The sequence below is a fragment of the Perissodus microlepis genome, chromosome 10 (assembly GCF_051167445.1).
Source record: "Perissodus microlepis isolate ML-2025 ecotype Zambia chromosome 10, ASM5116744v1, whole genome shotgun sequence".
Taxonomy (NCBI): Eukaryota; Metazoa; Chordata; class Actinopteri; order Cichliformes; family Cichlidae; genus Perissodus; species Perissodus microlepis.
Window position 1 is genome coordinate 21,144,311 of NC_140470.1, and position 13,805 is coordinate 21,158,115.

Consider the following 13,805-nt stretch of genomic DNA (forward strand, 5'->3'; position numbering starts at 1 on the left):
TAGAATAAGAGGAATAATTCCAAGACACAAAAAGCACATTTAATTCATTTATCACGGTCACGGAGGTTAAAATGCACTCATGCTCGGTGAACACTGGAAGAATTATTTTTTGCCAATAATTCTTAGTAGAAGAACAAATGAAATCACTGTGAGTTTGCATTTATGTAAGAGTTTTCGCACAAACCTGAGATAGTGCTTGATAGCACTAGTTATTGTTTTAATCTCCCACTCTGGGCTTTCCAGCTCTACGTCAGCACACGTCTTTGGATCTGATGGACAAAAATATGAAGAGAAAAAGAAAGAAACAAAAGAGATCAATTTTTAAAAAAGATATTTTAGTTACTGTTTTGATACAATTTAAACATGTGCTTTTTATTCATGTGCTTCAGTGTTTACCCATAGCCAAGCTCAGTAGTTTTTGTATTTTGGAGTTGACGCCAGCGATTCTGTACAAGCCCTGTTCATCAATACCTGAAGTCGGAGACAAGAGATCATCTGTAACTGATATGATAAGATCAGGACTCTATGATAAAACAAAATTCTCCTTCAAGCAAGCACGTAGAGATTTCAGCAAGGGGATTTTTACCAGCGAAACTTTAGTTCCTCTACTTTGATAAATGATTTAGATGCTCTTCTGTATGTGTTAAAGTGTTATTAATGTACTACGATGTGTCTTCCTCTCACCAACTTAAAATCACTGCCAAATAAGGCATGAACAGAAAAAAAGGCACCACACTGTTGTGCTTTGATGCACTTTTTTGGCATCAGCATGAAATTCATACCAATTTAATGTGTTTAATCTTTATCTGTCCCATTGCAAACCTGTCCCAGCTAAGAAATCCAAGGTTACCTTCATATACAAGCTAAATACAAATCCACCTGCGATGTCCAGACACATCAGGAAGGTTTAAATCGCACTCATAACTCCTGATCAGATTTTCAATTCATGCAGACCAATGTTCTGCATTTTAAAAAATATTCATTTATTTTTTAGATTATTTGCAATAATTTTGGTGCAAATATTAAAAAAAGAGAAATAATATTCCAAAAAATTCTAAATTTAGTATCAAACGAACTGAGAAAAACTTCAGTTCTACTGAGATAAACCCTTAAAAACGCATGGCAGCAAAGAGAGCTTTACAGTGACTGCAACACTAAAAATATTCATGAGAAGACTCTAAACAAGTAAGGTGGTCCACAAACAGTATTATCTTCTGATATTTATTGAAACTACTGTCAATGATTTGGATACAGCAGACGATAAAGTTTATTGGATAATCTTCATCGCTAAAAAAATACAGTGTATCACAGCAAAGAAGCAAAAAGATTTACAGAGCATTAAAAAACAAAGGAAATAACGTGGGTTGACACTGTACCTCGCGTTTCCACCGCATAGATGAATTTTTTCATCACGTTGAACCCAATGACATCCAGCTGGGCCACTGATGGAGAGGGAAGCGACAAGAATGAATCTGAGCCAACTATCAATTTGTTTTAACATCACTAAAAACACAGTGTTCCAACCTAAAAGTTTGTTAGCACTTTTTAGGCACAAGTATTATTAGGTCTTATATATTAGTTGAAGATGGCAACGATAATCACCTCTGCAGCCTTAAAAAAAACAGCAACTCAATCCAAATAAATTAAAGACACTTACTGCCTTCACTCTGGTTATCTTTATTGAGGTTGTACACCTGCAAAAATAAAGAACAGAACACTTCACAGTTATGCTTAATTAGGGAAGCAAACATAAGTACATTACCAGTGTTTCACATGCTATAATATAAATATAAATATAGATAAATCTAGTTATGCAAGCATATAGTCAGGGTTCTTTAGGGAATATCCACTTATTATTTCTAACAAAAGTCACATTATATAGAAAATACAGTAGCTATGACTCTAATGCTCAGATGCATCCTTTTGTCTGCTGCTGGTATTTCACAGTCATGATCTGTGGCGAGCTTGTAATGAAGAGAAGTGGGAGCCAGAGAACAAGATCACCAGCATTTTTTAATTTTATGACCGTTCCCCTGAACTCTGCAACCGCGTGTTCCAACTTGTGGTGAGCTCCTGAATGTGGATTACCTTTGCACACTTGAATGCAGACATGAGGGAGGTGCTGGAACAAGAACACATCTGAATAAGAGTGTTAAAATAGACTTCCACCCAAAGAGCAAAAATGCTGTACACTGAGGAGATATAAACCAAGTGCTGAGGAAGTTGGTTGGCAGAAAGCTGATGTGTTGATTGTTGTGGAGCATAAAGACCAAATTATCCCTCTCAGACTTATTTGGTGTCTCTCTAAATGTGACCAGACGTGGACAGCATGTGCTGTTACACCTCGTGGTTTGTTTAGCTCTCATCCCATCCCCTTTTCTTTTCTCTCCTTTTCTGTCTCGGCCTCACTCTCCTGTTTGTCTGTGTCACATGAGAACAAACTAGTAACCATGGCAACCTACCGGTTCTCTCCCATCCATGGCCTCCATCCACAATCTACGGTCTTCTTCCGACAGAGCCTGCATGGTGATCACTCCCGGCCTTCGCACACAAGCAATAACAGGAAAGGCACATAAGCTTATCAAACATACAGGTGAGCGGCAAACATTAGGTGTTAGATCATCAAACCTCAATAATACTCAACAAATACACACAAAGACAAACATGTCGATAACTGGTGCAACAAGGGGCACCTATAAATCGAACCACAACTGTAATAAAATCATCGTATTTAAATAAAAAGTTTATCAACTAAAGAAATTCTTGTGAAGGTTTTCAACTAAGTAGTTATATGTTCTAACTAAAAACTACTTAATAGATGTGCCCATTCTTAGATAAATGCCAATCTTGTTCTTTTTATAGCAAAACATATTCATTTATGGGTGCCAGAGCTATGACTATACTACTGTGTTCCAGTAAATCACATGATCAGCAGCTCCGATCAGATTTTTCCCCTTAAAAGGATAACAAAAAGATGACGAATACAACATGAAAATTCAGCATCTAACAAGAATTCATTAGGCTAAGCAGCGAAAAATCATCCACAGAGGCAACGTGTGATGCGCACGTACTCATGATTTAAACTGAGACCAGCTCTTCGGAGTTTATAAAGCCTGAAAATCGTAAAAATCCTAGATAACAAAGCCGGCTCTGTTAATTCCATGATTTTGTGTTTTGCATAGAGAATATGTAATGTATTGCTCCTATTACCGTCTTCTTCATACTTTTCGTTTTGTGTGCAATTTTACTGGCCTTTGTTTTTATTTTGTGCTGCTTTAAATTCTGTGTTTGCATGGGAAACTCATCACAGAGATGATCACCGTTCCCTCCTTTTATTCCGAGTCACTGTGATGGAAAAGAATGAATAAGCACTGACGCAGTCTATAACTCTGTCAGTGTAGCCACTCTTCCTTTTGTGTTATAAACGCCCCCTCCTTGTGTTAAAAGCTCTGTTAAAAAAAAAAAAAAAAAAAGTTGTCTATAATGCCAAACAAATGATTTCTGCCGTCTCTATTGCTCTTGATAATTTGCTACATTTCCCCCCCATCAGGATCCTGCAGGAACGAGTCTGTGTATGCAGTGATCAGACTGTTTTGATCATTTTGAAGATTTATGTTGTAGAGCTGGCTCTCTAAAATAAACCTGCTTCACGGAGCATGAGTTACTGTACCACAGCAATCTGTCCCGCTTAAGAGTGAGACTGCTTTGTGTTCCTAAAGGACCTGAGTTAAGCCTAAAGATGGATGGTTAACAGATAGGCAGGGTGTGATAGAGGATAGCTGAAGTTGTGTGTGAGTGGACAGGAACAGTGGAGGCGGTATAAGAAGGGAAATGCCACAGAGGGCTGAGTCAGACAGGAAAAAGAGCCTCAATCTTCAAGCTCACACCAACTGTGCAGTGCCCTCATGTGTCGGTTCGCTGTAATTACATCCTGCTTAAAAAAATAAAAAAAGGAAAAAAAGCCCATGCTAATCCTGAGATCATGAGCTGGGACTGAACCACATTTAACCAAATCTTTCATATTGATGACACATAAAGTAAAACCCGGTGAAAAGAAAGCTGGGTGAATATTCACTAACCTGTCCACAGCCTCCACATCGAAACAGAACCGCTTTTCTATCGAGTCCGTCTTCCTTCTGGTGCACGACTTGAGAATAAAGCTCTCCTCCTCTCCCTGACACAGCAAAAGCAAGAAGCAATGTAGTACATTAATAACACATGAAGAGCATTTAAGACATCATAATGCAACCATACTGTTTGAGTGGAATTTAATAGCCAGGACGGTAATTTTCAGCTCCATACTAAGACTAGCTCTGCAAGATTCACTGATTAAAATATTCTGTACTTTTCCCATATGGAGTCTTGGTGCAGGTCGTCAATATATCCTGTCTGAAACGAGCACATTTAGCTCCCTTCCTCCTCTCTCTAAGCCAACTTTTTTCTAATTGGCTGCCCGTCATAAACAGAAGACCTAAATAGCAGTTTATTCTGTGCTCCAAGGCTTGTCCAATAAGGCGTATTATACAGAGGCAAGGGCAGAAAAACAAACAAACAAACAAACATGTATGTAGCATATAGTTATTATTATTAGAAATGAATCACTGGTTGAAATATATTTTACGTTGGAGTAAAACTGAAGATTTAGCATTTTAAATTTGCCTTGACTTCCAATTTAAAAGTAAGACTTGCTGTTTGAACTGGGCAATGAATCATATGTGCTTTAAAAAGAACAATATGAAGAAATAGACACTATAAACTAATGTGTGGGGAGTGCCATCTGGCAGTTTTATAACCAATATAAAGGATTACAGCAATATTATTTTCATTTCACACATTATCCATGAGACACTCAGCTTGTTAGCTTTTCAAAAGCTTGGTTTTCTTATAAGTAAAGAAAACACAGACAGACAATATTATACAATTTATGCTATGGTGACATCACTTCTCTTCAAAGGTAGTAACAATTGTTTCTACCTAGTTGAAACAATTGATGGGTTAGGTATACTGGTATACTGGTATTGAATCTGCAAGCCTGCTGGGGCCTTCATGGATTCTTCGTGTGCCTATGCTGGTTCTCTCCAGATGCTCCTGCTTCTTCCCACAGCCTAACTTAATAGTAGTAGTAGTAACTAGTACTTAGTTTTATTGGTGATTCTAAAATGGCCACAGACGGGGAAGAAAATGGATGGGTAGATGAGTGTGATAACTCACAATCTACAGATGGCTACACACTCTGGTGTCATACCAATTCAAAGTACAGGTTTTATTGCCAGCTTTGTGTTAAAGCCAAAGGGTTTTCTGTGACTTTTAATGTTTCCAAGTTTCCTTCAGTTACTCAAAATGAAACTGTGGCAACTTTCTCAGAACTGAGCTGCACTTCGGGCTCATATCAGCTTTGGCTTAATCGGTTTGTAGGTGGAGGGCGATCAGAGATAGGTCTCTGAGAAAACAGTTGGAGACAACATTTTCTGCTTACCGCTGCTTACTCAGAACATTATTCACCCACACTGCACTCTTACCTATTAAGGGTGACGTGGAAGAAGTCGTTAGCACTTGCTCGTAAAACCAGTATCTCGCTCTGTGACTGTGCGACCGAATGAAAACGCACAGCTTTTTGAGCCGATTGCTGAAAACAGTGGTACGGGCATGGGGAATAATAAAAAATAACTAAATAAAAACACACACTAAGTTGTGCTTATCCACACTGGGACGAAGCACATTTGCATGAATGCCTGTATATGAGGGCGCTTGTGAAGTGAACCTGATTGTGTACTTTTTTTTCCCCCATACAAAAAATGTTTGCAAGTCCAAACCTGGATTTTGTTAGTGAACTTGTGATTTTATCTGTATATTTTAACAGCACAGGCTACTCACCGTTTTACCTCCAGACTTAGGGTCAAACAGGACCATGGTGACTTTCTTGGACTCACGGTAGTATGTACAGTAGTACTTCACCCAAGTAGATACAAATGAGCCTAAAGATAGATAGAAAACATAGAGATGAAGAGTGGTAAAAAAACAAAAACACAAGAAAGCAGAAGAGAAAAAAAGAAAATGGGTGAATTGGAGACAGGGTCAAAACAACAAGAACCAAAAAAAAGAAAAAGAAAAGGACAAGTCCTGGTCAGACCTCTTTTAGTGCTTTAGTGTTACCATGGCTACCGCACGTGGACAGAGCTGCTGTCACGTCTCCAACAGATCGGACTTGAGTTTGTCAGCCATTGGTTCATTATGGCTTGTTTGTTCTGCTGCTCTGACACCGTGTGAGCCAAACAAGATGCCACTAACATCCACACACTATACCTCGTTACACACGCACACACACACTCCTTCACTGTTGTATGTGGCTTACTTACGCTTTTCCTGCACATACAGGTAGCCCTCCATCGTGTGCTGGCTGACACTCTTGTGTTCATGTGGATTCTCCTTCATCTTCCTCATCAAACTCTCAACCTCCGACCGCGTGCTCTCAAAACGGTTCCTCGTCTGCCAACAAAAGCACACAGGAGTGCAGATCTTTCCTCAGAAATTCAACTTGTAGATGGGAAAGTACATAACAAGCCTTATATGTTGCAGAATGAACAAGTTTTGAAGGCCTATTTTAAAGCTGCAAGTTGAGAATCTTTGGTTTAAAAACACACATCACAAGTAAGGGCTATCCGGCATTATTCATCGGGTTTATTCTAACTGGACCATATAATGCTAAATAAATATTTTTATATACCACATAAGGCCATTAACTCATCAAAAAAAGTGCTTTCTGTTGTAATAAATGAAATTAGCTGTGGGGTCATTAACATAGAAACAATTTTCTTTGGAAAACCAAGTGGCAACAAACAGGTTAGTTATCTGCTGTTTGCACTGTGGAGACATGTTTTCCTTATAGGAGAAACAACAGGAAGTACTCAACAGGCGATTTTAAGGTCAATTTGGGTCATGGTTAAGATTATGGTTAGACAAGTAGTAAATATGGTTAAGAATAGAGAAAGTCTTCAAAAAATGATATAATGCCCCATTGATACACTACTGTATGTGTGTGTGTGTGTGTGTGTGTGTACTTGATCTTACATTCTGTATGCTGATGGTGAGGTCGGTCTTGAAGTGATTAAAGTCCTTTGCCAACTCGTAGCCATGGTGATAGTAGGTGAAAAGGCCTTGAAGAAATGCCAACAGCTACAGGAAGAAGAAAAAAACAGAATGAAGGTAAAGATCAAAAAAAGATGAACAACACGGGGATAGGGGAAAAGGTGCGTCAGAAAAAATTAATGCACGTGTCTGAGTGGAGGAAAGAAAATATAACAGGAAGACTGAGCAAAAGGTTGGCAATTTAGAAGAAGTAAGGGAAAACAGAGAATACCTCAACAAAAGTTAGCACTGAGTAGCTAATGTGCTTGGTTATCTTAAAGTGTGACTATAACACAAATCACTGCAACAAAAAGAAAGTTTGTGTGCAACATCTTTAAAGAAGAAGAAGAACTTTTTTTAGTAGCATCTTACAGGCTCCACAAAGTCAAACATCTTCCTCTCTTGGACTTCCTGCACCTTGAAGACGTATTCCAAAGAAACCTCGTAGAAATGCTGCCTCACGTTATCTACCTGGTTGTCCGCCTACAACAGAGAAGGAAATTAAGAAAACTGACACACCGATAATCAAGGGTTACACGTAAAACCTGCTCGCTTAGAGAAACCAGCAAGGTCTAAACTCAGACACGGCATCTTACCTCAAGTAGATGTGCCTCTTTCTTCTTTGCTGAGAGGCTAAGGTGCTTTTCCAGTACTGCACAATACTTCTCCGTCTCTTTGTCATATTTTTTCTTGGCGTCCTGTCACAGGGGGGAAAAATTAAAAATAAAATACAAATCTTTTGGCTGAGCTTAACGAAACAGTCTCAACACTTGTACCGGGGAGTTTTTCTCCAGTTTTAATAAACCAACACCTCTTCATAATGCTGGTGTACATGCTGTAGTATATTTTAGCAGTTATCTGCAGTCGGGATTTGAGAACAGGGAGCACAGCAAACTTCATATAATGCAGATTTCTTTTAGCTTTCTAATAACAAATTCCCTTTTTTTAGGGAGTAAAGCAATGAATATTTTCCTCCAGGGAGCACAGCTGGTTATTAAACAACAGACTGTTTCATCAGAAATGAGATCAGCGACATGAGAGACAGACGTGTTTTGATAGATGATGAACTTGGGACAGAGAGCTCAGGGTGTGTATTTATGGAATGAAAGCAACAGAAAGAAACTGTTACACAGGCAATGTTGGAATTACCAGTCAGATTAGGATCATTAAACTTAAAATCGTGTCACTTCAACAGGAAGATAGAGATATCAGTACAGTAAGACGCATAAAGAGAAACCAGCCTGTTAATCTTATTTACTTTGAAGCAACAAACTGGGGTATGAGAGAAGTGCTTACTGAATGTGAATACTTGACACTTCTGTTCTAAATGATATATACACACAAGACAAAACAATATATATTCAATTGTTTGGTCATTAAACAAAAAATAACTTGGACTTATTTCAAAAGTCAAAGAGAAATTTCTGAACATCAGTGAGCCGCATGTGCATTTGCTGATTTCATTTTGCCTTTATTATTCCTTTTAACCATTTCTTTAACAACGCTGGAACTGGCACTAAAATAATACGATGTGTACTGTAAGATGATCTCTGCTCACTGCCGAGCTGGTTTCAGCAACAAGAAGCTGAGTGCTCTTGGCCAGAGGAGGAACAGACAGCAGCTGCGGAAAGCATCAGAAATGATGAACGCCTCTCTAAACAACAGGGCCTCTGTTTAAAGTCTGCCTCTCTGATTTGTCATATTCTCTGCGGAAATCGTGTCTGAAACGAGTGTCGTGGCAGCCCTCTCCCATGTGTTCATTATTAGAGATTTCATTACAGCCCTTTGAAATTTTTTAAACTAAAAAAAAGACAGGCTTCCTTTGTGAAAGGAATTCATTTGCGTGAGACAAATCATCAGGAAAGGTTTTATAACATTAAAATGACTTGTTTCTATTTTCCCTAACGCTTGGGTTAAAAAGTTAAAGGTGTTAAACTTCATTTACTTTAGGTTACTTCCACCCTCAGCCAGCAGGTGGCAGTGTCTTCACAGTATGATAAAAATGTCTTCCTTTTTTATTTATTTAATTTTTCCCAGAAATATAAGGTAACTGAAAATGTTTTGATGCAAGACCGTACCCCACCAGACTGACTCATCACAGATCAAATCAGGTTCTTTTGCAACAGTTACATAGAAGTCCCAGTCAAATCTAAAGCCAACAAATGCACCAACAATCCTTTGTTTACAAGACGTGCATTATTAAAACACATCTTTTTAACAAAAGCAGCACTTGCTGTCACTTGCAGCAACTTGGAATGACTTTAAAGTGGATAACTGACAACAAACACAAGAGCAAAGTGATTCCTGACAACGTATTCTCAACAACTAAAAGGATTTCTGGAAATGATGATGTTCTCAGTGTGTTTTAACAGAAATCCGTCATTGTTGCATGAGTGAAGTGTTTTTATACAAAAAGACCTTGAATTGCAAACAGCATTTTTTTTTAATTTAGTCTTACACTTAAGCTCTATGTAAAGACTTCTTGTCTAATGTTTCCTACTGGCTGCAGTAATCTGATTGGTGTGAATTCCTCTGTGAATAAGATTAGAATCTGAACCTTGAGTTTTCTTTAAATAAACTGTCATGTGTAACCCCCCCCCCCCACACACACACACACACACACACACACACACACATTTTAAACATATTTATCTTTTATCTGTTAGCCATTCGCTGCTATTTTGGTCAAACTGGTCCCGTGCAAGACGGCTGCCAGCTCTGCAGCTTTGGGACAAGGTGAAACTGTGCCAGGCCAAGATATTATCGGTTCTTTTGGGGCTAAACTAGGATTAGTGCATCACTCGCGGTGACTTAACTGAAGTGATTATGCTTCACACTTTAATCTGACCATGATGTCAAAATCAGACAGTGACCTGCAACATGGGCATGTTTTAATAGATCATGTACTGATAAAACACTGAATGCATCAGGGGAACCCCCTGCCGCCCTATGGCTAATGACAGCATGGAGCAAGCACACCATGACCCTATATAAGGAGATTAAAGACGCTGAGGCGTGGTATATTTACCGCACAGGGGCCGGCATTATTTAAAAATGTACAGTTCAGTGTTCATCCTTTATCTTTTTAAAGAATTTCTATTTTTCTGGAGTGTGAAAAAATAAAAATTAACACAATCATAACATCAAAAATCTTTGTATACTTATGTTTTACTTCTATAGAATAAGAAGCAAATGAAGAGATTTAAGCACACTTTAAAAAAAAATAGATAAATAAATCACACACAGACCTGCTAGAGGGAGCCCAGCCTGCACGTAAGAGGGAATCAGTGATTTATGGCAGCATTTATGTCTTCCTCTAATCTCTTATCCAGGTCATTTAGTAATGGTTCAGACCTTAACATACACCCATCACGTAAGGAGAGGGAGACCCTGAGCCTCGTGAGAAGTGTGCTGCCTTTTATTCCAAGCATACATGAAAAGCACCTATTAGTTCCATGTCACTGTGCAGCGGTAACAACAACTGTAACTAAACTCATGTGTTTGAGTTACAAACACGAAATTTTATCATCAAAATAAAATCTTTAAGCATTGTATTTTATATTTCTTCTATTCTATCATTGGTATATTTGGAAATTCTTAAAAGTTGTCCTGTATTCTGAACCATCTCTCAACAACTCTACAAACTATATAGCCAATTTTTTTTTAAATGCATCGAGACACTCTCTGGTAATTATAGTATAATTATAGTATATTATTGTATTAAAGTCAGATATTATGCAGTAATGCTAACCAGGTGAGAGTAATCTGAAGTGTTTCTCTGGATTAAAAATCTTGTACATACATCTACTCTAACAGTTTCTGCAAATTATTCCTAGAGCATCAGACACACATGTAGTCCAAAGTCTTGGGCCGCTGAAGGTTCTTACCTAGATCAACTATAATGCCATGATCTTACCAAGCAACTGCCTAGCAATGGGCTAAAATATCAACTTTTTAGTATTTACTCACCTGTAAAGGATTTGTATTGTGTTTATTTTGTGAGAAAAGCTGAATTTTGAATGATATATTGTGACACCATCACACTGCCTAGCCACCACCTAAAAACAGGCTCAAAGGACCCATTTTTAGACTTTATGCACGTACAGCACCTTATATGAAAATGTGCTATTGCTTTAATTTTACAACAATAACGTCTTATTCATATCCGCATATACTTAATTATGCATGATATAATATGATATTATCATGCTGCCAGGCTACCACCTATCAATGGGCTTAAATTACCTCTTTTCAATGTATAAACAAAATCCACCTCCTCTAATCATTTAAATTTTCTAACCGTGATTACATATTGCGGTTTACCAACAGCTAAACATGCCAGACAATGGGCATGTATTAGTTGTGGTAAAGCAAAGTTTCAAAATCGAAGGCATTGCATTCACGAGTTAATGTGAAACTGTATGCATGTGTCCCTGGCAACCAGCAAAAGGCACAAAAAACAATAAAAACGAGAACAAAAATAAGAGAGAAAAATCTGAATGTTTTTCTGATCTGTATGTTCTGAGTAGGCGCTGTCTGACACAGATCCTTTAATAGCTCCAGAAGCACTAAAGGCCATTATTGATTTATTCTTCATGCTAGCATACATGTATCAATACAAACCCACAGCTCATGTACAGTTAAAAGTCATTTCTGTGGCCCATGTACTGTCACCCTTCTTACCTTGGCTGCACTGATTTGCTCCTTCCTGAACCGCTCCAGCGGCAAAATTAACACATCATTGGCATTCTCGATCTACAAGGCAGATATACACACCATAAAAATCCATGTTACAGACACGCCAGTATACACCAGGTATTTTAATATTTGTATCATTTGTACCAGCAGTTTCTATCACGGCCGCCAGTCATTTTTTGGAGAGGACTAGTGTTTCCGTGGTTATAAATGACCAAACATTCACTCTCATTAAGAATAACCTATAACAATATACACAATATAGCTAGATAGGTCACTCACCATTCGTGTCCGTTCATCCTCCAGGTTCTGTAAAACTGCTGCAAACTCCTGAAGTGACTTGGCTAGGGACAGTCATGTTGGTAGATGGGGTGAACGAGAAAGAGACAAAAGAGATCATTGAAAAGAAAAAAGAGGCAGAAAAGCAAAGCACTGCTATTTCTAATGCTGATAAAGAGCGAGACCAAAAAAAAGGTGCTTTGTTTCTGCTTCGGTACCACTTATTTAGAGGTTTTGAAATGTTTCTAAACTCATGACATAGCAGAGTAATTAACTGGAAATGAAACCGCAACTTAAAGGGTTTGTTTCTATGGTGCTTTCACAGTCAGCACGGATCGGTGCAAGGTTCCCCCATTCACTGGCAAACGAGCCACAGCTACATTGTTTAGGTCAGAGTTTCCACTTCAACTGCCTCTGACCCTGTCCAACACTTCACACACACTTCACACACAGACTTGTTCTTCAGGCACACTGAGCGCACCTCAAGTAATTGAAGAGTGTGCCTACAGAACATGTGTTCCTTATGCACCGGAATGCAGAAATTGTATGCGCACTGTTAATCCATTCCACAGTTATCCATTTTATCCTCATTAACATCAAACTTCATGTTTCTGGAAGTTATAGGTTTCGTATTTGGCTATTAAAAAGTAGGTGCAGGCCTTAAACGTCCAGGTTTGAGTGGAATCTAATGGCAGAAATGTGATACAATTGTAGTTGTGTTTTCATTAGCGTAGAATTGAATTTTTAGTGTAGGAGACAATTTTTCATTGCCTCAGAATGAGCTCTTTATCTACAGAGCCTGCAGGTACACGTCCAGGTGCTTCTATAGAAGCCCAGAATGGACAAACCATACAGAGGGCCTTTTCCATTTTGTGTTTTAGCACCAACTCTAGGATCACCAGAATACAGAAATTAATCAGGTTGCAATCTGTACTGTCAGCTGACCCTACACCCTACACATGGCTTCTTTCATCCATTATTAGAAGAAAAAAATTCCATCCATCTGTCAATCCATCTTCTGACGCGTATAGGGGGGGGGTAGCAGTCCAAGTACAGATGACCAGACCACAGCCCTCCCTCCCCTGTCACCTACTTTAACTGTTCCAAAGGGACATCAAAGCACTCCCAAGCTAGCCGGGAAATGTAATCTCTCCAATGTGTCCTGGGTCTGCTCTGAGGTCTCCAGCTACTGGGACAAGCCCAAAACACAGCACCTCAGAAGCATCCCAATCAGATGCCCAAACCACCTCAACTGGCACCTTTTGATGTGGAGGAGTACCAGCTCTACTCTAAATTCCTCCCAAATGGCTGGGCTCCTCACTCTATCTAGGAGAGCTCAGACATCCTACAGAGGAAGCTCATTTCTGCCACCTGTGATCTGACACCCACAGGTGAAGGTAGGAATGTAGATCAACTGGTAAACGGATGGCTTTGCTTTCATGCTCATCTCTCCCTCTCCACAACAGGAAGGTACGACATCCAGATTACTGCAGACGCTGCGCCAATCTGTGTGTCCATCTCCCCCTTCCTTCTCCCCTCACTTGTGAACAAGACCCTAAAATTCTTTAACTCCCACACTTAGAGCAGCAACTCATTCCCGACCCATGTGACTCTTTTTCAGATGAGAACCATGGTCTAAGACTTTGAGGTGCTAATTCCAATCCCTGCTGCTTCAGATTTGGCTGCAAACCTCCCAACTACAAGCT

General features: G+C 39.0%; 1 protein-coding gene across 2 annotated transcripts in view; it reads right to left on the reverse strand.

Annotated features, from left to right (window-relative positions):
* LOC146379403 (rho GTPase-activating protein 26-like) overlaps positions 1–13,805 on the reverse strand; it is an 81,778-nt gene that overhangs the window by 26,168 nt on the left and 41,805 nt on the right. For both annotated transcript variants that reach the window (XM_084940641.1, XM_084940640.1), the window contains exons 4-16: positions 12,103–12,164; positions 11,809–11,880; positions 7,722–7,823; positions 7,498–7,608; positions 7,069–7,173; positions 6,357–6,486; positions 5,875–5,975; positions 4,080–4,174; positions 2,463–2,541; positions 1,658–1,694; positions 1,377–1,442; positions 397–471; positions 185–269 (exon numbers count right to left, since the gene is read on the reverse strand). In XM_084940641.1, the coding sequence (XP_084796767.1) occupies positions 185–269; positions 397–471; positions 1,377–1,442; positions 1,658–1,694; positions 2,463–2,541; positions 4,080–4,174; positions 5,875–5,975; positions 6,357–6,486; positions 7,069–7,173; positions 7,498–7,608; positions 7,722–7,823; positions 11,809–11,880; positions 12,103–12,164 (1,120 nt within the window). The remainder of the gene's footprint in view (positions 1–184; positions 270–396; positions 472–1,376; positions 1,443–1,657; positions 1,695–2,462; positions 2,542–4,079; positions 4,175–5,874; positions 5,976–6,356; positions 6,487–7,068; positions 7,174–7,497; positions 7,609–7,721; positions 7,824–11,808; positions 11,881–12,102; positions 12,165–13,805) is intronic.